The 26182-nt window shown below is 43.0% G+C and overlaps 1 protein-coding gene across 2 annotated transcripts in view; it reads left to right on the forward strand.

The window, feature by feature from the left end:
• The first annotated feature begins 8492 nt into the window (after positions 1-8492).
• The window catches only part of STX6 (syntaxin 6), a 45368-nt gene continuing 27678 nt past the window's right edge, over positions 8493-26182 (forward strand). Inside the window, exons 1-2 of one of the 2 annotated variants that reach the window (XM_044758710.2) lie at positions 8493-8793; positions 25151-25320. In XM_044758710.2, coding sequence (XP_044614645.2) covers positions 8759-8793; positions 25151-25320 — 205 coding nt within the window. In that variant the 5' untranslated portion in view covers positions 8493-8758. The remainder of the gene's footprint in view (positions 8794-25150; positions 25321-26182) is intronic. The other variant, XM_014845264.3, reaches the window with a different exon arrangement.

A 26182-nucleotide genomic window follows, 5' to 3' on the forward strand; every position in this document is an offset into this window, starting at 1 on the left:
AGAGATGAGAGGAGGCAAGGCCACGAGGCAGCCTGGCTTGAGCTCAGGTTCAGGGATCTGGGTTTGCATCCCAGTAACTTGACCTTGGGTGGAATCCCAAATTGTGCTAAGGCTCAGTTTCTTCAACCTCCAAAGCAAATCCTGGCATCTATTTCCCAAGGGTGTTGAAGGATTAGATGAGGTTCTGTTTATTATGTACCCAGTAGGTAGTAGAAATATACATATTGGCTTCCTTCTGTGGCAGGCTGAAGAATGCCCCCTCACCCCAAAGATATCCACATCGTAATCTGCAGAATCTGTGAGTATGTTACCTTACATGCAAAAGAGATTTGGCAGATATGATTAAATTAAGAATCTTGAGATGGGGAGATTATCCTAGATTATCTGGTGAGTCCAATGAAACCACAAAGGTCCTCATAAGAGGGAGGCAAAGGGTCAGAGTCAGAGAAGATGTGACAACGGAACTGAGGTTGAAGTGTCATTGCTGGAAAGGGGACATGAGCCGAGGAATGCAGACAGCCTCTAGATCTGGAAAGATAAGGAACAGATTTTCCCATAGAGCCTCCAGGAGGAAGGCAATCCTGCCAACACTTTGATTTTAGCCCACGAGACCCACTTTCAGGCTTCTGACATCCAGAACTGTAAGAGAATAAAGTTGTATTGTTTTAGGCCACTAAGTTGGTGGCAAGTTGTTATAGCAACAATAGGAAACTATATGTCTTCCATTTCCCAAAAGAAGAAAAGAAGCCAAATATGGAAATTAACATTTGGTAACCTCTCAGCACCTCCTAGCGCTTTGAGTCTTAGGTCTTTGCATGTATTTCTTCTCCTTCCTCCTTCCCTCCTTTTTTCTTCCCTTTATTCTTCCTTGAACAAACATGGAGCACCATGTGCCCCTCCCAAGCCCCCATAGTCCCAGATGTCCCCTGCCAGCACTGGAGCTCTATGGCAGTGTATTTGTCCCTTTGAATTTCTGTCCCTATCTTCTTCCAAAAATGCATATTGTACCACGGTCTGCTGCATTTACATTAAAAAGTAGGTGTGGTGACCACGCCTTTGATTTTTAAGTCATTTTACTCTAATTGCAAATTAGCAAATACAATCCAGAAAACTTGAAAAACACACCAAAAATCAGAGTAATAAGGCAAAAGTCACCCCCCATAGTAAACCACCGTTAACGTTTTAGTACACGTCTTTTCAGTGCTTTTCTTATGACTATATATACTAGTACATAAACGCACTTTTTTGGATTCCATTTACCAAAAACAGCTTTCACATCCTAATACTACTTTGTAAATTATTTTTCACTTAGCAATTTCCCAATATTAACATGCATTTTTTATGGCATAGCTTTAATACTCCTTAAATTTTTAAATAAATCAATTTGATAAGGATCGTGATCTTAAGGGACTGGTGGAGACTGCCCCACTAAGCTGGGACGCATGGGGGTGGGGAGTGTCTGCACATTCTCCTGGGGAGGAACAAGCTCTGCCTCTGAACACTTGTCTATCCTAGAATCTCAGGCTGCACTCTTCAGCGGCTTGTGTTTCTCTTGTTCACTACCAGTCTCTTTAACTATGTCTTTGGCTCTTTAATACCCGCTTTATGACATGTGGCTTAAAGCCCTTCTGAAGAATCTGACCCATTTGCAAACAGGATAAATCATCGTCAAAAACCAGAAGACAAATTATCAAGTTAGCAAGAGGGTCTTGTTCATTAAATAATGTTGTTTTCAATATAATGTATTTTATCACGTCCAATAAGTAGTTTCCTCTGGGCTGTTTTTAAAAATTCAATAGGTGTGTGTGTGTGTGTGTGTGTGTGTGTGAAGTATGATCTGAGCCATTTTCTGTGCTTAGGTAAACCTCACTTGCCAGGTTTCGGACAAGGCTAGCCCTGGTATAAATGGGCAGTAGAGAACTGTTGCAAAGAACATGGGTTTAGGAGTCAGATAAACTTGTTTTCAAATGGGGATCTGCCACTTCCTACCTATGAGACCGCGGGCAAATTCTTAATCTCTCTAAGCCTCAGATTTCTCTTGTAGAAAATCTGCCTTGAGAAGTTGTTGTGAGGACTCAATGAGATCAGCAGTGGTGGAACCAAGAGGTGACTTGCCGCATCTTGGGACTTTAGGACACGATTATCACACACACATAATCACCATCAGCCCTCCCGAACCAACACAAATAAACCCATAATTTAAGAAAAGACAGCGGGTCTACCACATAACCTCAGTTCAAGCCTCCTAGACCTGCCAGCCAAACAAGTTACCTTCTAAAACCTGCCCCACATAGAAATTCTGGAGCCACTGCTGCAGATAATGCACGTATATCACTTAGCACAATGTCTGCTACACAGTAAGTAAATGGTAGCAATCGTTGTTACTATTATTGTTATTCACTAGTTTACCAAGAGTCGTGGTTTTTCCTTCCCTGTGCACTGACAAACTCATAGAGGACGGGAAAGGCTGTACCTGTCCTGCTACAATGGTTCAAATCCACTGTTTTGTCAAGAAGTTCACTGAATTCGAATAACGTATTTTAACTTTTGTGTGTGTGTGAGGAAGATTGACCCTGAGCTAACATCTGTTGCCAATCTTCCTCTTTTTGCTTGAGGAAGATTGTTGCTCAGCTAACATCTGTGCCAATCTTCCTCCACTTTGTGTGGGACCTCACCACAGCGTGGCTTAACAAGTGGTGCTAGGTCCACACCCGGAATCCGAACCTGCAAACCTCGGGCCACTGAAGCGGAGACGGCAAACTAAACCACTACACCACCAGGCTGGCTCCTATTTTAACTTTTTATACTCACCAATATCGATTCATTCAAACATTCTTAATTCGCCTTATTCTAAAAAGTATTTAAAACTGCTAACTTTCGATGCACTTTTTCATATGTGGTCACTTGGCTTTGTCACTTCTCTTTTTAAAATTTTTCTTTTTACTTTTTATATTTCTGGTTATCCAAGTAAACATTTCATTGCAGAAAACTGCCAAACCTTAAATACATTTCCTTTTTTCTATGTATAAAAAATTTCTATGTATAAAACATTCCTATATATAAAAATGAACAGAGTTAAAATCATATCATTTATACAACTTTTTGTCTTGCTACTTTCAATATATGTCATTACACACTTTTAAACAACATTTCTAATGAGCATCCATCAAACGGATACTCTGTGAATTCTTAACCACTTCCTAGCGTTGGATATATAAGTCGACTGGAATTCCTTCTTGTTTATTTGAATCCAGTGTGTAGGTAAGGGTAGAGGTGTTGGTAACAACCAAGGAGAGGAAGGAAAACATAACCAATGTGTGGATATTTCCTGTGGTCAAGGCTGGGAAATGTGACGGCTATAGCCAGATCAATGGAAGCCCACATGAACGACTGTTTCCTGGAGTGTTCCAGAACATGTACATGCATGTTAGGGCGTTTAAAAGACTGGGATAATGATGAAGAGTATAAAACCTAACATCTATGTAACACTTTTCTCCCTTACTCTATCTTGTTTCAAAAAGGATTTATGGTGAACTCAACAACAAAAAAACAAACAACCCAATTAAAAAATGGGCAAAGGACTTAAGTAGACATTTCTCCAAAAAAGAGATACAAATGGCCATATGAAGACACGAAAAGATGCTCAACATCGCTAATCCTTGGGGAAATGCAAGTCAAACCCACAATGAGATACCACTTTACACCTATTAGGATGCTTACTATAGAAAACACACACACACAGAAAATAACAAGTACTGGCAAAGATGTGGAAAAATTGAAACCCTTGTCCACTGTTGGTGGGAATGTGAAATGGTGCAGCCAGTACACAAAACAGTCTGGTAGCTCTGAAAAAAACTAAAAGTAGAATTACCATATAATCTAGCAATTCCAATTCTGGATCTATACCCAAAAGAACTGAAAGCAGGGTCTTGAAGAGATATTTGTACATCCATGTTCATAGAAGGATTATTCACATTTGCCAAAAGGGGGAAGCAACCTAAGTGTCCATCAATGAGTGAATGGATAAACAAAATGTGGTATATACATAAATGGCATATTAGACTTAAAAGGAAGGAAATTCTGACACGTGCTATAGCTTGAATGAACCTTGAGAACATTATGCTAAGTGAAATAAGCCAGTTACAAAAAGACAAATACTATACGATTCCATTTATATGAAGTATCTACAGTAGTTAAATTCATAGAGACCAAGTAGAATGGTGGTTGCCAGGGGGTGGGAAGAGGGGAGAATAGGGAAGTGTTTACTGGGTACAGGATTTCAGTTTTGTGAATGAAAAGAGTTCTGGAGATTGGTTGAGCAACAATGTGAATGTACTTAACACTACTGAACTATATACTTAAAAATGGTTAAGGGGCCAGCCCTGTGGCAGAGTGGTAGAGTTCACACGCTCTGCTTTGGCGGCCCAGGATTTTGCTGGTTCGGATCCTGGGCGCAGACATGGCACTGCTCATCAAGCCATGCTGAGGCGGCGTCCCACATGCCACAACTAGAATGACTCACAACTAAAATATACAACTATGTACCAGGGGGACTTTGGGGAGAAAGAGGAAAAATAAATTTTTTTTAAAAAAGAAATGGTTAAGATAGTAAATTTTATGTTATGTGTATTTTACCACAATTAAAACATTTTAATTATTTTTAAAAAAGGATTTAGGGTGGCTTACAGTATCACATTGATTGCAAAATGCTTTCACATTTGTCATTCTAGTTGATCCTTAAAACAACCTAGTGAGAGAGCAGGTTGGGCATTAATATTCCCATTTAAGAGTAGAAGGGCTCCTCTTCCAGGGGGTCATGGAATTCCAACAGCTTTTAGGGGGAGGGGTGGCTTGAGTCTATCCTGGCATCCTTAGCCATAGGATGTGAGTTGATCCTTTCTGATCCTTATCCTCATGGGATCTGTGGCCTGGTGGCCTGTGCCCTAGTCTCTGCATTGGGTTCTCCTATTTCAGCACAAGATGCCTTGCAGGACCCACTAAGCACCCTCCATCACTCACTCTCCTAACTTTGGAGAGTCACTCAGGGACCAGTTTCTCCTGGAAGCCCTATCAGGACTCTACAGAAAACTCAGAGTTCGAGCATTAGCCTCCCCCAGAAAAATGCATAGAATCTAAGTGTCACAGTTTGATGCATTCCACAAATGCATACACCTGTGAAACCCACACTCCTATCAAGATACAGAACATTTCTATCACCCCAGAAAGTTTCCCTTCCCAGGCAATACTCCCCACCCCAAGGCAACGGCTTTTTTTTTTAAAGATTGGCCCTGAGCTAAAATCTGTTGCCAATCTTTTTAAAATTTCTTCTTCTTCTCCCAAAGCCCCCCGGTACATAGTTGTATATTCTAGTTGTAGGTCCTTCTAGTTCTGCTATGTGGGACGCCACCTCAGCATGGCTTGATGAGCGGTGCTAGGTCCAAGCCCAGGATGTGAACCAGCGAAACTGTGGGCTGCCGAAGAGGAGTGTGTGAACTTAATCACTTGGCCACAGGGTCGACCCCTGCAACAGCTGTTTTGATTTTTTCACTCCATTAGAATTTTTAATTCTCCTTTGTTGGGGAGATGAAGGGGCATGGGACGAGAAAGCTGCTTGCTGAGTATTCTTTCTGAGTTACTGTTTATACCAAGACTCAGAGGCTGTTAAACTAAAAAGAAAGAAAGAAAAAAGAAAAGAAATAGCTTCCTTTGTTTCTCCTTGCATTTTAGCCATGTTTCCCTTTTCTGGGGTAGTGGAAGCCAAGGCCTAGTTTGGTTTGAGAGAGGGTGCAGGAGAGTGACATATTACAGAAGGGACTCTCCCCTGCTCCACACACATTTCATATCTCAACCCTCCACTATCTCCCTTGCTGGTACTTTTTCCAAACCCCTAATTATGGGAATTCCCCAAGCCTCTGCCCTCTATCCTTTATGTTTCTACTTATAAAACATTGACCTCTCATTTGTGGTTTAATTAATAAATTCCCGGAAAAGATAATAAGAGGCTATGCCAGGTATTGAGGTGATGATGACATTAACATAGTCTCCCTTCCCTCCAGGAGTTTGCAGTTTAGTGGGCAAAACCAATACGCCAGCAGCTGATTTATGTCCCCCTAAATCTCATCCTCCTCCTGTGCTTTCTTTCTCGGTTATTGCAACTAAAACCGACCCGCTTCCAACTCCAGAACCCTGCAGGCCTTCCTCCGTCTTCTTTCACCAACCGCCAATCCCCCAAACCAATCAGTCACCAGGTCCACTGATTTGGCCTCTAAAGTGGTAAATGTATCCCTTCTCTCCATCCTAGTTGCCGTGAGCCTGGCTTAGGACACCCTCATTCCTCCTCTGGACCACAACCACCCAAATGACATCCCAGCCACCGCAGCATCCACATCAAGTGCCAGTCTGACCCTGCCAATTCCCTCAGCTGCCATGATCTACAGGAGCCCATCCACAGTTCTTAAAATCACAGTCAAGGGCCCTCGGTAATCTGACCTTGCCCTTCTCCACCAGCCTCAGCTCCTCCTCCTACCATCCTCTTCCTTCCATTCTTCCAACACCCTCTGCCATGACTCCCCCACAGGCTGCCACGCTGTCTCCTGGTTGCCTCTAGTCACTCTTTAGAACGTCCCATCCAGACACAAATAAACTTGTACCTTGTCTCTGTGTTTCTCTAGCAACCTTTGCCCTTCTCTCAGTGTGTGTAACTGCCCGTCTCTCCTACCAGGCTAAGAGTTCCTTGAAGGCAAGGACCAAGCCTGCTCATCTCTGGACCTCCCGTGCTTAGCACAGACTAAGAGTACCACACACATGCCACACACTGTTCTAAGAACCTTTCACACATCAATTCATTTAATCCTTATGACACTCTATGCAGGAGGTGTTATTGTGACACCCATGTCACAGTTGAGGACAGTGAGAGATCAAGCAGCTTGCCCAAGACAATAGTCAGGAAGTAGCAGAACTGGGATTTGAACCCAGGCAATTTGGCTCCAAGTACGCCTCTTAATTACTATTGTCATCCGCCCCTCAACTTACGTGTGTTTGTTGAATGAATGAATGATGATCCCTTTTCACCTCCCCATCTCAATATACCCATATCCACATTAAACGGTTCTCCCCCTATAGCCTGCTTACCCACATGTGCCCTCCGCTGCTCCTCCAGGGTCTCAGAGAAGCCTGGATGGAGTCTCTGACTTTCACCTCTCTCTTCCCCAACCCCATTCAAGCTCTCATCAGGTCTAGGTGTCTTGTTTTGTTTTTCCTTTGAAACATCTCTCAGATTCACTTCTTCCCCTCTATTTACAGTTGCTGTCCATCCTGGTCTGGTCTTCACCCCTTCAGGCCAGATGACCACTGCAGCTTCCTGGCTGGTTTCCCTGACTTCACCACGTGATTCTACTGGGGCCTTGGGGTTTAATGCATTTTTATTTAACCTTCACAACAACCCACAAGCTAAATATAATGATGTATGTTTTACAGATGAGGAACTGAATAATAGAACCCAGGCGCAGACCAGGTTTGTTCGACTCTAAGAACACTTCCAACCCCAAAGAGATTGATAACCTTGGGCAAGTTGCTTATACTCCAAGACTCTCAGATCCCTCATTCATAAAATAGAGATAATAACAGTAATTAGCTCATCCAGAGGGCAACTGAGGTAACACTTAGCACAGTGCTTGGAACACAGTAAGTGCTCAATGATTATCAGCAACTAAAGTCTATAAACCCCACAGCATATCTAGCATATGAGTTGGCTAGTTGCTCTGACCAGAATCCTTCTGGAAGAGCTTTTGACCCATGGCTGAGAGGAAGTTGCCCTACCTGGCCCCTTCTTTGTCCCTCAAAGGTGCTCTCTCCTGTATGAAAAAATTACCTTAGTGTCACTTGCAAAACGCACACCAAAAGAAAATACACCCCCATCTGGAGGAAAGTGCACAGAATCTGTGGCTTTCCCCAGTCCAGGCTGTATGACCACAGGAAATCTTGAAACCTCTCTGAACTTTCCAAATCTACGAAATGGGAGTACCTTCCTCTCAAGAATGTTGAGATAATGCGTATACAACCTTCAGCGCGTGGCCGGACACAGAGTAAGACCTACATAAAGAAGTTGCGCAACATTATCATAGTCAGATAAGGTATACGAGCACGCTTTATTGTAAATTTAGGACAAGAGGGATTTATAAATAACACGTTATCAAAATCAAGTATTGAAAGTAGAGGAAAGATAAAAGAATTGCGCAAATCAAGCACTACTCAGCCTAGAAACCTAACCGCCCTCCTAGGAGGGATCAATCAGCTCCTCCCGCAAAATCCTTAGCGGCCAACCGAGAAAACACCAGTTCTCCTCCCCCGCCCCTAAAGCCCCGCCCCCAGTGTCGCCTGACGAGCTGCTCGGGCCTGCCGACGAGGGGCGGGGCCGACCCTGATCACGTGAGCGCGGGTGCGGAAGTGCTACAGCGGGCTGCGTTCGTGGTTGGCCGGGCCGAGACCCCGGGGGCGGGGTCAGGCCGGCCGGACGCGCCGGGAAGAGCCGGGGGAGGAGGCAGCGCCGGAGTCAGGGATTCGGTCTGCCGAGGCGGCCGAGCGCTGGACCGGCGGCGGGCCGGTGCACCTGGCCTGCGCGCCCCCGCTGCTCCGGGTCCCCCGGGCCGAGGCGCCGGCGGCTGCTGAGGGAGGCCAGCGGGGTGTGCGGAGGGAGGCCAGGAGGGCGCGGGCGCCCCGTGCACGAAGCAGGTGTGAGGCGGCCGGGGGCCGGGACGCCATGTCCATGGAGGACCCCTTCTTTGTGGTGAAAGGGTGAGTGTCGCCGAGGACTCCGCTGGAGGCGGCCAGCCCGCACCTCCCCGCTCTGCTCTCTGTTGGGGGAGGGGAGACAAGTTGAGGCTGGGGAGGGGGCGGTGGGGACGGCGTAGCCTTGAGGGCCATGACCAAGCATCGAGACATCCCTCCCCGTCCTACCTGGACTGTGAAACCCGTGTCCCCAACCAAGCCCCTGGGGAGGATGTCCCCTTGGCCTGTGCGCTGCGGTACAACTTATCCGGGCGTCGAGGGGTCCGGCAGCTCTGCAGGTGGGGAGGGAGACACGGGTCCCAGCCCCAACTGGGGCGGTAGCGGAGCACGGGGCCCTGCTTCGAAGGAGGGAAAACAGCATCTGGGCAGGAAAAGGGAAATGGCCCTCCTGAGCTTTGTAGTTGGCCTGGACGGGGGTGCGCTCCCATTGTCCATTGAGTTTGCAGCGCTCGCCCGCAGCCTGGTGAGACCACAACAAGCCCAGAGGCGTCTGAGCACGTTTGCGGGCGGGGAGGCGGGGGCGGTGTGGCTCGGGGAGGCTGGGAGCAGGGCTCCGGAAGGCAACTCAGTTCAGTGGGGGAGTTATTACTGACTAATGCGAGGGGGGTAAAGCAGGCGCTCATACTCGGGGATGATGTTGGAAGGAAAACAAAATGCAATCAGCCAAACTAAACTTTCCTCAGCTTTCTATTAGCACCGGGATTTTCCCACAGTGCTGAAGGAAATGAGTGCTTTCTTGTTAGCTCCAGATTTCATCCAGGCCTTTTGACAGCTTTCCCCCATTTCTTCTTCTAGTCGGAAAGACTAGAACTGCCTTAACTCATTTTTCCTTCTAAGCTGCCCTGACTCCATCTTTGATTGCTCGGTGGTTTGGAGATAGAAACTTTAATTGCACTTTGTTATATCAGCTTTGTAGCCATTAAACAAGTGGAAGAAAGATCATTCTGATGCTGTTGTAGCCTGTCAGCTTTATGTTGTAAATGTCAAACAAACGTAAAAAAAAATCTGAGAACTACGAAGTTCTCAGAAGATGAGTACTAATTATCATAAGGTGTCCGTTTGCCTTCAACTGGTTGCTGCTAGCTTCCTATTTCTGTAGTGGTAAAAGCTGACAAGTTGCTTGGGGCGGGGGGCTGTTTTTAAGAGTTCTCAGAAAATTTAAATGGTACTTTAGGTGAAATGCTTTACTATCCATGATACTGTAAAACATATTTATGTACTTCTTAATATTTCCCTAAAATGGGTTTTCTTCAGCTTCCTTGAATTTAGATGGGAAAATGCCGAGTTGTAGTTTTGTTAGTAATATGTGGCTCTCTATCTGGAAAAAGTGTTATATTAAAAGGCTTGATTTAGGGCTTAATTTTTAAATGTTAAAGCTGTGTTTTAAGCATTTTTCCCTTGAATGAAAGTTCTTAATGCTTAGGTTGCAAAGATTAACTCTGACAGTGGAGATCAGAGAATCAGATTTTTATTTGTTTGATTTTTAATGGAATTTGTGAAAATGCTAAATGCTCTGCCGTCTTGACACTTTTTTTCCTGATAGTACCCAGTACAGTCTGCCAATGCTTGCTCATTGATGAGATGTCACTGCTTTCTTTGAACATCAGTCCAGAGTCTTGGTTGACTTTTACATCACTTTAGCTCATGTCCTTAAGTTGTCTGAAGGAAAAGAGTCTCTCTCAGTACCTTCTGCTGCAGAAAAGTAAAATCGACCACGTGGGTGTCTCCAGACTGTTTGTGTGACAGCATATTTGGGGAGCCATGGACCTCCATTTATTAAAAATACTGGAGATGAGTCACACAATGTGGAAAAATTAAAGATGCCTAAATTATGGCCCTTAGCCTAGGAGCTTATAGTCTAATCTGAGAAACAACTCTCTCCAAAATTAAGTAGAAATGACAGGTGGTAATGATTAAGTGCCAAAGGGAGTGCTGCAGAAGATGACAGCCCCGGAAGTTCGGAGAAAGGCAACATTAGGGATTGCAATGATTGAGAAAGCTTTTGGAGGTAGTAAAAGGTCTTGAATGAGGTTTTGAGATGAGTGGAATTTAGATAATTCAGGCCTGTCTTATCTGGACTCTTATCAGAGAGTCCCTTGTTTGGTCTTCCTGCTTCTGGACTCCTTCCTCTTTCATCTGCCCCTAGTTCTGTGGGATGAGTGTTATCCAGTAGAAATATAATGTGAGCCATGTATGCCATTTTACATTTGCTAATAGCCACACTAAAAAAGTAAAAGGAAACAGGTGAAATTAATTTTAATATCTTTAACCTCAAAGAGTCAAAATATTATTTCAATGTATAATTAATATAAAGATGAGACTTTTTTGTACCAAGTCCTCAAAATCTCGTGTGTATTTTACACTTACGGCACATCTCAATTTGGACGCTAAATTTTCATCAGGAATACTTGATCCAGGGCCAGCCCGGTGGTGTAGTGGTTAAGTTTGCACGTTCTGCCTCAGCAGCCTGGGGTTCACAGGTTTGGGTCCCAGGTGGGGACCTACACGCTGCTCATCAAGCCATGCTGTGGTGGCGTTCCACATACAAAATAGAGGAAGATGGGCACAGTCGTTAGCTCAGGGACAATCTTCCTCAAACAAAAAGAGGAAGATTGGCAACAGAGGTTAGCTCAGGGCCAATCTTCCTGACAAAAAAAAAAGAAATACTTGATCTGTATTTAGAGTATATTAAACTTACAGTTGAAAAAGTAGATTCACATACCCAAATTGTTCCAAACATACTTAAAAATTTTCCAATAACTGAATTGTGTATCAGTTTTAAAATTTAAATTAATTAAAATTAAAAATTTAGTTCCTCAGTCACACATACCTTATTTCAAGCCTTCACTACTCACACGTGGCTTCCATATTGGGCAGCACAGGTGTAGCTTTTCTAGAAGCCCAGTAGGCGTTCCTTACCTAACATCATTTAGTGGCTGCCTGTTGCCTACAGAATAAAGTGCAATTTTTCATGACCTCCAGCCCTCCTCTTCCCTCCACTCACTCTGCCCGCCCTCAGCTCAGGGCTCCAGCAACGCCAGACTCAGTACAGTGACCGTGAGCGCAGTACTGAATGCTCTGCTCCACAGGCGCCCACTCTGCCTCGTTCACCCGCTCAGCTTTCAGGATTCACTGTAAGCATCTCCACTGCTTCCGGGAAGTGCTTCCTTTGACACCTGAAACACATTGTTGCTCCTCTTCCTCTGGGTGTCTTTCATTGTTAGACTGTGAGCTCTGAGGGTTGGGACTGTTTTTCCAGGCCAGCACTTTAAATACATAGTGCAAATGTTGAATGAATACTTTTGGTGGTGGTGGTGGTGGTTCATGGTGAGAACACTACCAGCAAAGGCCCTGAGGTGAGCATTGCGTATTGAGAAATCAAGGAGAGCAGCCCAGGTGGAGTAGGAAGTTTATTTGGGGAAGTAATAATAATAGCATTTAAAGGCTGCCACTCCTATGCCAGGCATTCTGTGCTAAGTAAGCACTTTATACAGATTTTCACTTTATAAGTGAAGCTCTATGACATGGGTATTAGCCACATTTTAGAAGTGAGCGGATGAGGGAGGACAGAGGGGTTAAGTTACTTGCCAGGGTCACACAGCTAATAAGGGATAGACCCAGGATTCAAATTTGAATTGCCTCGTTTTACTGGTACTCTTAGCACCTCACAGCACAGATAGAATAGGCTCAAGGAGAGTCTCCTTTCCAACTTTTAAAGCAGGGGAATGACATGCAGTTAGGGTTTTAGGGATGTTGATTTGGTAGTGGTGATAGATGCTTCAGTGTGAGGAAGAGTTACAAAAAGGAGACCAGTAGAAAGCTGTTTTCATTTAAACGTGCAATCATTAGTGCCTGAGTGTTTGAGGCTCATTTTCTGAGGCTCAGACATTGTCCATGTCTGGTTTAGCGCAGAATCCCAGCACACAGAGGAGAAGGAGCCCACAGCTGGGCAGCTGGGCTCTTAGGCAGAGGTGGCCCTACCTGGCGCAGACGTTCACAGTGGTATTTACACTGGTAGAACTCGGTCTCTGAAACCCCTGGCTCCACTGAATCTCCTCTGGCCTGCCTCTCTCCCCTCACCCCTTCCTGAGTGTGGCCTCCCTAGTCGTCCTTTCTTGTGTGTTCTCACTGGGTGAGCTTTATGATCCCATTGCCTCAGATTCCCCCTGGGTATCGTGCACATCCCCTCCCCAGTCACTGACCCAGCTCTCTCCTGAGAGCTGTTCTGTGTTTTCTACTAAATATTCCTTATCCCCCACCCTGTGGGGTGGATGTCTTCCCCTTCTTTTTCTTCTCCCCTCCCCCCCAACAAATGCCTGACCCACCCTCCTCCTCTTATCCCTCTTCACTCCTGACTCAGCTCTCTCCTTCAGTCCCGTGTCCACTTGCTCATCGTGTCCTATCAGTGCCAGCCTCTGGAATCTTCTCCTCCTCTCTAGTTTGGTTCCTCTGCCCTAGTTTGTGTCATCATCCTCTCCCTCCTGGACTCTCCTCTCACACCTGGGCTCTCAGAAGCAGCTTCTTCAGCAAGTCTGCTTGCTGTCAGTCTCTTCACACTGCTACCTGATGCGACCACAGAGACACGATCAGGGCGTTTGTCTATTCAGAATCCTTTATTCTAAAATATTTAGTGAGTGTCTGTTTTCTACATGCTAGGAGCTGAGGCGACAGCAGTGAACAAACACGCCTGTCCTTAATGGAGCTTACATTCTAGGGACCAGACCGTAAACGTGAAGGATATATGGTATGTCAGCTGGTGATGAGTTCTGTGAGAATAAGCTGGGCAAAGGGAAAGGAAATGCGTGTTCTGGGTGTAATTTTCTTTTGTGTGACTTCGGGAGGCAGTGAGGTTTGGTGGAAAGAACTGGGCTTTGGTAATCGGGCGGACCCAGGGTTGGAATCTCACTTCAGCAATTACTTGGTCTAACTTTTGGCAAGTTGATTATCCTCTTTGAACCTGTTTCTTTATGTCCAAAATTGGCTAAAAAGTGCCTACTTTATCAGTTAGGAGGATTAAATGAATCGATGCGTGTAAATTGCCCAGCACAGCTGGGAGAACATGTTAAGTGCTCAGTAAACATCCTCTTTTAAGTGTCTGTTTAATGTTTCCATCCAACCAGGCTGCCCTTTCTGAGAGGAGAGACCATGTCTGATCATTTTTTGAGTAACATTTAAAATAAAGTTAAACTGATAGATGCTTATTTTAGACAACTTAGGAAATAAAACTATAGAGAATAAAAACTTATTAAAATGCCACCATACAGAAATAATTAGTTAAAATTTTGGTGTCTTTTGGACCTTTGTTTCTATTAATAGTTTTATGTAATATTGTCCATCCGTTTTTGATTTCTTATTGTATGTCAGGGATTGTCCTTTTAATCCTTATGAAGTAGGTAGTAGTACTGTTATCATCATTTTACAAATGAAGAAAATGAAACATTAAACTTTTTCCAGTTCATATGCTTGTAAGTGGAAAGGTCAGGATTTATATATATGTGTAGTATTACTAATAATCATTTTAGAAATTGGGATAATACTGTTTATAATCTTTTTATCTGTATTTCCTTATATCCTTAAAATGTCTTTGAAAGGGAGTGCTTTTAATGACTGCATTGTATTTCATCATATAAATATAACATAATTTAGCACCCAGAATGGAATTTGTGATGTTCCTAATTTTTCACTATTACAGTTAATGTGGTGGGAATCCTTCTTGTCACAGGTCTTTATTGCTGCTTCAGGTTGTTTCCGTAGTCTGTATTTCTGTGGCAGAATTGCTAGTTCAGAGAGAATGCACATTTCAAAGCTTTTGATGCATATTACTGAATTGCCCTCCAGAAATACACCCCCAGTGCTTGAGGGGCCTATTTCCCTTGATCTCTTGCCACTACTGGGATTCTCATTTTAAGGAATCTTTACTAATTTGCCAGGTGAAAAATGCCACATTTGAATCCTGTCATTTTCATCTTTGTATTCAGTAGAGACTTATGCAGTGCTTGTTTGATGAGTGAACCCATTTTCAGTTTTTAGTTCTGTAGGTTTTTTTCCCTCTCTTGTTGGCAAGCTTTTAAAATTTGCAGCTTCTAATCGAACAGGCAGCTAAGGAAACCGCAGAGCTGAAGCTGTTGGAATATGAGAGTGTGGCCTCTCCTGCAGGTAAAAGGCGCGAATGCTGTGGCTCTTTCATATTCTGCTGATCTGGAGGCTTTATGTTCCTGAAAAGGGATAGTTTTATTTCCAGGTTCTTGGCCGTGGATCAGTGGTGGGAATAATGGCGTAAGTAAGCAGATGAGCGAGATGGTTGTGTTGTTGTATTCTCTAATCATCTCTTGTCGTATATTCAGCCTTTTAAACACTAGATTATGAGCTCCTTGAAGGCAAGCATCATGAGTTTTGTTCACAAAGTTGAGAAAAGTGTTTGTTGGTACAGTCAATGTGAAAAAATTAATCCTTGTTTCCAGAGTAATTTTAGTGCAGTAAAATTGAATGTAAGTCAAATCTCATTGTCTACTTTTTAAAAATCAGATTCATATGTTTCATTGTGAAAAACGTTCCGAACATTTCTTATAAATTTATTGAATGCCTAATACTATATTTGGCTCTAGACATTGTAGTCTAGTTTGGAGAACACTATGCAGATATGTGAAAGAATGTATGTGAAAGACAGCATGCATTGTGTGTGAGATTTTGGAATAGAGTTGAGATGGTGTGGAGGCTGAAAACAGGACAGACCCACGGGGGAATGCTGGTCAAGGACACTTTACTGAAGCAGGCAGGGTCTCAATCTGGGCCTTGAGATCGCGGGATGTCTGCTTTCCATTTGCAGAGGCGTAAGGACTCCCAGGCTGGGGAAGCAGCTGAACAAGATTCTAGAACCAAGAATGAGAAAAGGGAGGGTAGGAAGACCTCCTGCCAACGGAAACAGAATTTGTTTTAGTGAGAAATCAGGTTGGATATTCAAGCTGACCAGTTTGGGGGAAGAGGAAGCGTGGAGTACCCCGATGAGGAGTTTAAATTTAATGTTTCCTATCATAAATTCTTTATCAGGAGGCAATTTTAAGTAGCAGTTATATTCACTTGCCTATGGTCAAACAACTTTTCAGGGCTCAAACCCAGGTCTTCTGATTCTCCTAAGGGAATAGATTTCCTAAGTCTGGAGGCTTAGTGAAGAGGGGATTGGATAGCTCTTCCTCGTGGAAGGTGTCTCATCCTCAGGCTCAGAAGGACTTGTGGCAAACAGCCAAAATGTCTGAGCCCCACTTCTGTGATTTGTTCAGTGAGTGCAGACTGGTTATCTTGAAAGTTCCTTCCGGATTTGGAATCCAGTGATTGGACTTGAGTAGAGGTTGTGCAAGGTAAGAAGTAAGAGGAAGAGTCAGAGATGACACTTGTCTAGACAAGTTTCGTAGCTTGGAAAACAGTTGCACTATTGACTAAAATGGGGAAGTTAAGAAAGCAGATTTTTTTTTTCTGTTTTATCTTTTTGTTTGAATACTTGCTTTTTTGTTAGTTTGCTTTTTTGGTGTTAGTCCCGTCAGTCTATTCCAACTCCCAGCGACCCTGTGGACAGCAGAGCGGATCCCTGCCCGGTCTTTTTGCACTATCCTCTCACCTTCCAGCACTGTATCAGACAATGCTCTGCTGCTATTCACAGGGTTTTCATGGCCAATTTTTTCAGAAATGGGTGGCCAGGTCCTTCTCCTAGTCTGTCGTAGTCTGGAAGCTCTGCTGAAACCTGTCTACCACGGATGACCCTGCTGGTATTTGAAATACCGGAGGCATAGCTTTCAGCAACACAGCAACATACAGCCACCACAGTATGACAACTGACAGACGGGTGGTGTGGTTACCTGACTGGGATATGAACCCACACCCTGGTGGTAAGAGCGCCGAATCTTAACCACTCGACCATCAGGTCTGGCTAGTTCAGTTTTAGACAAATGGAATAATACTATAGGCAGCTAAAAGTGTAGAAATTAATCCTGGGTAAGTGGTTAGGGGCTGGAAATGCATTTGAGGAGCCATCATCTTCATGGGATGTTTTGAACCTGTGAATGTTGATGAGCACCTAGGAGCTGTAAAAAGAGTGCTAAGAACCATTGGGACCAAGTAGAGAAAGAGGAAAGAGAAAATTGGTAGAAAACTAGAAGTGCGCAATGTCACACATACACACAGGGAAGTGATTGTTTAAAGAACATAAATATGAGGGCTGTAGTGTCAAGTACATTGAAAATGAGGGTGACTTCAAGCCACTCAAGATTTTGACCGGCACTAGCATTGGTGGCAGTAGTACTATCCCAGAGGAGTTGTGGAAGCAGCAGCAGGTTGAGGTCAAAAATTGTATACAACTATAGGTAACTAAGTAAAGATGGTTTTTTTCCCCCCACAGGAGTAATTGCAAAAGATATCATAGTGATGTTGAATTTGGAAATGGCAGTAAGGGCAAGTGAAGGGTACATGTGTTTTCCCCCTCACATGCAAAAGATGTGGATGTGGAAGTCAAGCAGAAAAAGAGCTCCTCCCTTAGCTAGCCCAAGGGATTGGTGGTGCAATGAGGTTGGTGGAGTATGGGGTGGGTAGGAGGGTGATGTGGTTGCAGAGGCTTACAGAGCCTGGCTTTTTCAGGTTTCGTTACTAGAACGGAAACTATGTGCCTTTACTAGCTTTGCAATATATGATGAAACGGGGTCTTTCTGTAAAGAGACATGCAGAATAGGTGCTGCCCCAGATACAGGTGTTGTGACTCGACGTCATCCTCATTTTCAGCGTACTTGACACTACAGCCCTCGTATTTATTTTCTTGAAACTCTCACTTCCCTTTTTTTGTGTGTGACATTGTGCACTTCTTGTTTTCTACCAATGGCCTCCCCAATATATATCCTGTCCCATTTGCTTTTGTTAAATTATGAAGCTGGCATTCTGTCAAGCTGGCATCCTCGTTCCTTTCACTTAAACCTGAGCAGACCTTTGTAACTGCCTTGACTGACAGAGTGAGGCGGAAATGTCACTGCTTGACTCCTGAAGCTTAAGTCATAAAAGACAACCAATACGGCTTCCACCTGCATCTTTCTGTCTTGGGACACAAGCCTGGGGTGCCCTGAGCTAACATGTGAGAAGTCCAACTACCCTGAAGCCCCTCTGCTGGAGAGATCGTGTGGAAAGACTACACAGAGACAGAGATGCTGCTGAGGAGCACCCACTCTTGCAGCCCCACCCTATTGAGTTTGTCAGCTGAGACCCCAGACGTTGTGGAGCAGGGACACGCCATCCCTTCTGTGTCCGGTACGAATTCTTAACCCACAGAATCCGTAAACATGATAAATGGTTGTTTTACACCACTAAGTTTTGGGGTAATTGTTACACAACCACAGTAACTGAAACAGATGCCAATTCAGCATCTGCCAGCATGGTCAAAGAAGAAAGGAGAACTCAAAAGGATGGCGGAGTTTGCAGCTACAATTATTCTGCAATTTGTTGGCACAAGTGAATGACAAGTTCTGGGGAACTAAAGCTCCCTAATGGCTGAGATACTCCTTCCTCCCATTTTACTGACAAACTAGGTTAGATCCAAATAAGAAAACTTTATGATTTCATGGACAACTGGTTGTATGGCCTGTAGCCCTAAAGGTGGATTGGGATGGTGAGCCCGTCATCATGGTGGAACAGACTGGAATGTTGTATGGGAGAGGCTCAACTAGCAATGGCAAGGGGTTAGTGTTGGGCTGGCTTCCAAAACAAACTAGGTTAGTCCTGCCAGTGTCAACCTTTTTTTATAAGGAGTGGAAGAATCTGGTTTTGATAGCTTGAATGACCTTATTTTTGCCCAAAAGATAACATTCTTTGAAGTGGACTGTGTTTTTGTTTTTGACAGTTGCTTACTGGGAAAAAGGCTGTGCATTACAAGTGCTCCCACAGACATTAGGGTGGATTACAGTGCAGAACTTTCATTCTGGTGTTCATAGGGAGTTCAGTCCCTGAGGATGTGACAGGTCCCATGATTTTGATGCACCATTTGGTGGACAGTGAGGGGGAAGAGCCTCATCCTAGTGTTTTCAATGCTGTGGCTCTCTTTGCCCACGAAGTGTGTAAGACAGACTGACTTTGGAAGTCTATGCAGCAGATGTGGGAGCAGAAAGTCTGCTTGACTGCTGTGGAGATCCCCATCTCTCTCCTTTCAAGGAACTGAAAAAAACTTCTCTGGGTCAGGAGCTACACCTGTAATTCCTAGGAAAGTAATTAGCAAGTTTTCGGAGAAATGGTGCCAGATATAATTCCCAAAGCTATCACTGAGCAGATAGTTATTTACCAAGAAGTTCGCTAAGCTGAAGAGCCCCAATACTTCAAGGTATACCTGGCTTCTCATGGAAAATTCTGGGTGTCAGGCTTTAATCATTGCCATTACATTGTTGGAAGAAAAACCTGAAAATAGCTAAAGCAGATTCTCCAGGAAAAAGAGGCAGTGTCTTGTGATTTTGACATTTCTGGAGACCACAGACAAAAGCAGATTGCTACTGCCTAAGGGGTCCACAGCTGCAGCCGCTCCCGCAGAGTGCCTCACAGGGTGTAGCGCTCACATGGCAGACTGTGTCTGGCTGACAGCGCTGGGTGTGTGGGCGTGGGAAGTGCCAAACTAGCCAGTTCATAGGGAAACAACTCCCTTGCCTTTTCTAAGAAAGAGTGAAGAAAACTCTATGGGCTCTTGTCTCTCTCTTGTTAAAACCCTCAGATCTCAAACAGATAACGTGGTTATATTCTCCTTTGTTCTCTTAATTGATGTACTTGGAATGCCAAGTGATTGTAAATATTGAGTTCCCATGTTTACACGTGGTTCTGAATTGAGTGGGTTGTCTCACTAGTTAGAATCTCATACTCAGAAACCCCCCAGTTCTTTAGGAAATTCTGATTACCATTAATATTTGGCTTAAAAATAGGATTTGTTGGTGACGCACGTTGTTTTCTACTTTCCATTCCTGCTACTGTTTTCAGGTTCATGCTAAGGTGAAATGATGTTGGAAGAAGAAAGGTTGGGAGATGTTTTAAGCTTTGAGGGAGCCCTTAGCTGCTGCTAAGATAGGATACACTTGATACACTGCAGGTTCTGGCTTTTCTTTCTAGATCTGAAACATTGCTGACAGTTCCCACCTTTGTGATCCCTTAAAAGATCTGTCTTAGAAACGTAAAATAATGACTACTTTGCCTTCCTAATGCCTGTGCTATTAAATGAAAACTAAAAATGAAACTGCTTTTAAAAACTAAAGATTGAGAGTGGAATAAGCCAAGTCACTGGCTAGGCCTGTGGGGTTTTGAATGTTATTCTGGAATTGCTTTGTAGCATTTTTCTAATTCCTGTCATTTCTTTGGTTGCTTCCTCAGAACATGCTTAAGTTCTTGCATGCTTGAGGACTTCTTGGTTTCACTTTGTGCTACTATATCACATCCCCCTGTGGGCCCCCCTCCTCCCTCAGATCTGAGTACCAATGTCTTAAGAGTTGTGGTTCTAAAAATGCGATCCTTGGATCCCAAGAGATTCTTGAGATCCTTTCACAAGAGTCCCTCAGCTTAAAACGCTTTTTGTAATACTCAGCTGTTACTTGCTTTCTTCATTGTGTTGATATTTACACTGATGGTGCATAAGCTGTGGCAGGTAAAACTGCTGGTGCCTGAGTTTAAATTGAGGCAGTGGCGCCAAACCGTCCTAGTAGTCATTGTATTCCTCCTTCACAGGAAAAAGAAAAGAGCTGTATTCTTTTAAGACTGTTCTTCACAAAACAGTAAAAATTATTATTGTATCAAATCTTGATCCTCGAATACACTTCTCTTCGTTTTTTAAAAAGTTGTGGGGCTGGCCCGGTAGTTAAGTTTGTGTTCTCCGCTTTGATGGCCTGGGTTCAGTTCGCAGGTTCAGATCCCGGGTGCAGACCTAGCACCACTCGTCAAGCCATACTGTGGAGGCATCCCATATAAGGTAGAGAAAGATTGGCACAGGTATTAGCTCAGGGCCAGTCTTTCTCTCTCTCTCTCACACACACACACACAAACAAATGTACCTACAGTAATATTTACCCCTTTTAGAGTACAGTCCTGCAAAATTTGACGAACACATATAGTTATGTAACCACCCCTCCACAAATAAGAGAGGACAGATCCATCTCCCCTAAAAGTTTCTCTGTGTCCCTTCTAGTCCCTCCCACCATGCCCAGCACCTGGCAACTACTGATTTGTTTCCTGTCCCCATAGTTTTACCTTCTCCAGAATGTTACATAAATGGAGTCATACGGTATGTGGCCTTCTGAGTCTGGCTTCTTTAATTTAGCATAATGCATTTGAGATTCGTCCACATTGTCACATGTATCAGTAGTTTATTCCTTCTTATGGCTGACTTGTATTCCATTGTGCAGATGTACCACGGTTTGTCCATTCATTAGGTGAAGGACATTTGGGTTGTTTCCAGTTTTGGACTATTATGAATAAAGCTGCTATAAGGATTTGCAGGTTGTCATATGAACATAAGTTTTCATGTTACCTAGGAGTGGGATTGTTGAGTCATATGGTACGTATACACTTAATTTTAAGAAACAGCCAAACTATTTTCCAAAGTGGCTGTACCGTTTTGCATTCCCACCAGTAGTGCATGTGAGTTCCAGTTACTCCCCGACCTGGTCAGCACTTGGCATTGTCAGTTTTATTTTTTGTTTTCTTTTTTAAGCCATTCTAAGTATGTAATGGTATCTCATTGTGGATTTAATTTGCATTTTCCTAATGACTAATGATATTGGGCATCTTTTTCGTGTGCTTAGTTGTCATCTCTGTGTCTTCTTTGGTGAAGTGACTGTTCAAATCTTTTGCCCATTTATAAAATTAGATTTGTCTTTTTGTTAAGTTTTGAGAGTTTTTAAATGTATTCTAGATGTGTAAGTCCTTAATCAGATGTGCGATTCACAAATGTTTTCTCCCTGCCTTAGTTAGTATACATTTTCGTATTCTATGTGACAAAATGAGAATGTACATAAAGCACTTTTGCTATATTGTAAGATACGATGGTTATCTCCAGGAAAAGCACTTCTGTGATTGAGTTGTGAGCTCACAGAATCTCCCCACACAGAATCTCATTTTTGCTTGAAATAATGACTGACAAACTGGTTATTGAGACTTGCATATGTTCTCAAATCTCAAAATTATCCAAAAATACTTGATATTTTCTTAAAAATGAGTGAGATGAACCTGTCACTTCATGGAAAACAACTGACAGTATTTTTGCTGATGATAAAATTAGAAACTTTTTTAAAAGATTGGCACCTGAGTTAACAACTGTTGCCAATCTTCTTTTTTGTGTGTGTGCTTTATCTCCCCAAACTCCCCCCATACATAGTTGTATATCTTAGTTGCACATCCTTCTGGTTGTGGCATGTGGGACGCCGCCTCAGTGTGGCCCGATGAGCAATGCCATGTCCGCGCCCGGGATCCGAACTGGCGAAACCCTGGGCTGCCACAGCGGAGTGCGCAAACTTAACCACTCAGCCATGGGGCAGCCCCTAGAAACTTTTTTTTTAAACAGAATTTTTAGAAAGCTTATCTCAACTACTATCATCTTGCAGATTCCCAGTACTTAGATTTTTCTGATGAGATTGGTGGTGAAATTATTATAAGGTTTTGGATATTGCATAATGAAAGGAATCAGCATTTGAAACATCTGTGATACTCAGTAAACTAATATTTTCCAAATGACCAGTACATGATGCTATAAAATCATACTTGGGTAAAAAGCCATTTAGGATACAAGATAGAGCGATGGATTGTCATGTATGAGAGTTCACAAACTCTTGAATACAGCTTCACATTCCACATTGCAGCTAACCTCTAAGAAACTGCCACTTGTCAGGTTTTGCTATAGTGTCAAAAAAGAATATCCAGAATATCTGAAAAAACTATTAAAATTCTCCTCCCTTTTCCAACTATATATCTATATGAGGCTGGATTTTCATCATATACTCAACTGAAAGTATGTCAGCACACTGAATGTAGAAGCAGATGTGAGAATCCTACTGTCTTCTATTAAACCAGATAGTAAAGAGATTTGCAAAAATAGAAATGTTAAACAGCACCACTCTTCACTAAATGTTTTTATTTTAAAAGTTAGTTTTTGCAAAAATATGTTAACGTAGTAAGTTCATTGTAATTTTAAAATTAACTGATAAATATTTTTTAAATGTCTGTTTGAATTTCTAATATGATAAATAGCAATAGTTGTAGCCCACATCAATCCTAATTCTTTGAAATCTTCAGTAATTTTGAAGAAGGCAAAGGAGTCCTGAGACCAAAAAAGTTTATGGATTGCTACTTAAGAAAATTTAATTCCAGCATCCTAGTTAATGTACTGGTGGTGGAGAGCATGGTATGCCCTAGCCTGTGGCTTCTTAGGATTGAGGCTTCTAGTTCTCAAAAAAAATTTATATTTACTTTACAGAATTGTCAAATTTTATATTCTTTAAAATGAGGTATCATTATAGATACCTCTTTAACTGTCTTCCATTATCAGCGATGATATTCAGCACCTATAAATACACCAAATACCTTGTACTATGGGAAGATGTGTCTGTTTCTCTATCAGATCAGCCAAAAACCTCAATAACAGTAAGGATAGTAAATTTACACCTCATTTATTTAGTCCTTCCCCTGGTATTTTCCAGTAGAGTTTCTCATTGGCACTGAAAGTCTAAAGGCTGACATGAGTGGAACAATGAGAGGGCTTGCCTAACCCATAAATTGGGTATGAACATACTTTGGTAGATTCATTTTGGCCATATAGTTCAATGATTTATTCCACCTGGGTCCAGTTGCTATTTCTCTATTTAATGCTCAGCCTTTTAGCTCTCATCAATATTCCGCAGACGGAAAGTAAGGCACTTTTCTTCATTTTTTTTAGTATTTTCTCTTCTGGTACTTGAAATGTCAGAAGGAATAGGATGCATGCAAATCTGTCTTAAAGCTACAGAGAACAAACACCCTGATTGAGCACCCAGAAGAACTGATTAAGAAATCATAGAAAGGGCCAGCCCTGGTGGCCTAGTGGTTAAGTTTGGTGTGCCCCACTTTGGCAGCCTGGATTTGGTTCCCAGGCACAGACCTACACCACTTATCTGTCAGTGACCATGCTGTGGTGGCAGCTCACATACAAAACAAAGAAGATTGGCAGTGGATGTTAGCTGAGGGCAAATCTTGCTCAGCAAAAAAGAAAAAAAAAATTTAAACCATAGAAGGATCAAAATAGATCTCTTAGTTTGGGAGCAGTAAGGTAATTATTTTGTACACAAGAGACCATGTGATTATAAAATGACTCTTTTTTGATTTTCATATGCAGTAATGTTAGATTATAACATTTAAATGGTGAATATTGGCCCAGTGGTGGGGAGAAAAGTTTTTAAAACCTTGTGATTATATCTAATCTAAAAGCATACTAGATCATGGCACCTAGTGGCCTAGTCTCACTCTCTAAACAATACACTAATCTGCTATACAGCATTGCTTAATCCAGGAACGTAGATATATTTAAAGCTAATAATGTTTGGAAATCCTCTAATGAGATTTTGGGTTTAAAAATGTCTCAGATTAAAATACTTAACTTCTAGGGGCTGGCCTGGTGGTGTAGTGGTTAAATTTGCACTCTCCACTTGGGCGGCCCAGGGTTCACGGGTTTGGATCCTGGGAGCAGACCTAGCACTGCTCATCAGGCTACACTGTGGTGGCATCCCACAGAAAATGGAGGAAGATTGGCACAGATGTTAGCAACAGCCTTCCTCAGGCAAAAAGAAGAAGATTGGCAACAGATGTTAGCTCAGGGCCAATCTTCCTCACTAAAACAAAGCAAAACAAACTTAACCTCTAAAAAACTAGCTGTGTAAGAGTAATGCTGCCTCTCCTTCCTCCCACCCCCCAAAGAAAAGCTGTGTTAGGACTTTTTCATCTTGGAAATTACTATCACACCATAGGGCAGCATGTGGAAATGTTAATGACCTCTTAGTTAATTTGTAGGATTTCTTCTTATACTACTTTTAAGTATCATCTGTTCAGAGAAAAATTAAATTTTGTCCTTCTCAAACAAACTTGATATTATAACTGCTTAAATAGTGGCTATTTTATTCTGAATGTCAGCTGAGAACATAATACTCAGACTGTTATTTTAAAGTTTTGAACTTTGGTACTTGTCTATGAGGAGCCTTCTATAAAGACTTAGAAACTTTTGGGAATGGTGGTTGCTGAAGATTGGGTGTGATCATAAATGTTAACTTAAGTCATGCGGTAACTTGTTCACGGGACATGTTGTCTGTGATTTCTCTCCTTTCCTTTCCCTTCACCTTGATGACAGAGAGGTACAGAAAGCAGTCAACACTGCCCAGGGATTGTTTCAGAGATGGACAGAGCTCCTCCAGGACCCCTCCGCGGCAACAAGGGAAGAAATCGACTGGACCACCAACGAGCTGAGAAACAACCTCCGCAGCATAGAGTGGGATCTAGAGGACCTTGATGAAACCATCAATATCCTTTTCTGTGGGGTCTGTGCCATTTGAGGCAAACAGGCAAATGAACAAGTTTTTATTCAGATGTCTCAAGTACATAGATTAGGCATTTCCTTTCATAATTGATGGATGTTGCTCTTATTTGTACCATGCCACACTTAAAATAATTGCCCAGTAAGCTAAGGTAGAGTAGCAAATTCTTCCACAGTGCATGGCAAGTCCTGCAGTTTAGAGGCAGCGTGTGCAATGGCTTTGAGCTCGGACCCTGGAGTGAGACTGAGTGTTCAAGCCCTGGCTGCACCAGTTAGACTGTGTGACTTTGGGCACGTTGCTCTGTGCTTCAGTTTCCTTTTCAGTAGAAAGTTAGGAGAACAACCAGTGCCTAGCTCGTAGGTTGTTGAAAGTTTAACATATAAAGAGCTTAGAATGGTGCTTGACACACAGTGTACCAACCCTCATGGATTTTATGACGGTGGTAGAGAGGGGTTCGGGGGCAGAGGAACAGACATTAATCAAATAGTACAATGTGTGCTTGCGGACTGAGAGAAAAGTACAGAGAGCCATGCGAGTGTCTGACATGGGGTGATAGGACCAGGCTGGGGGTGAGGCCATCTGGGGAAGCTTCACTGAAGAAGCATTTCGATTAAGAAGCAGTTAGTTTCTTGATGTAAGTGGAATGGTTTAGAACGGCAAATGAGAAAGGCCTGCAAAAGCTGTTAAAGGTGATCTGGAGTCAAAAAAGAATAGATCCAAAGTGCCCACAGGCATCTGGAAGAGCCCAGCTCAGCTGTGGTCAGACAGCTGCGGATTTGTAGTGAACCCCCTTAGCAGGGGCTCTTTCTGAACCTGGCGGGTCATTTGCACCTTGGGCATAAGGATCT

Source organism: Equus asinus, chromosome 25, assembly GCF_041296235.1.
Source record: "Equus asinus isolate D_3611 breed Donkey chromosome 25, EquAss-T2T_v2, whole genome shotgun sequence".
Lineage (NCBI taxonomy): Eukaryota > Metazoa > Chordata > Mammalia > Perissodactyla > Equidae > Equus > Equus asinus.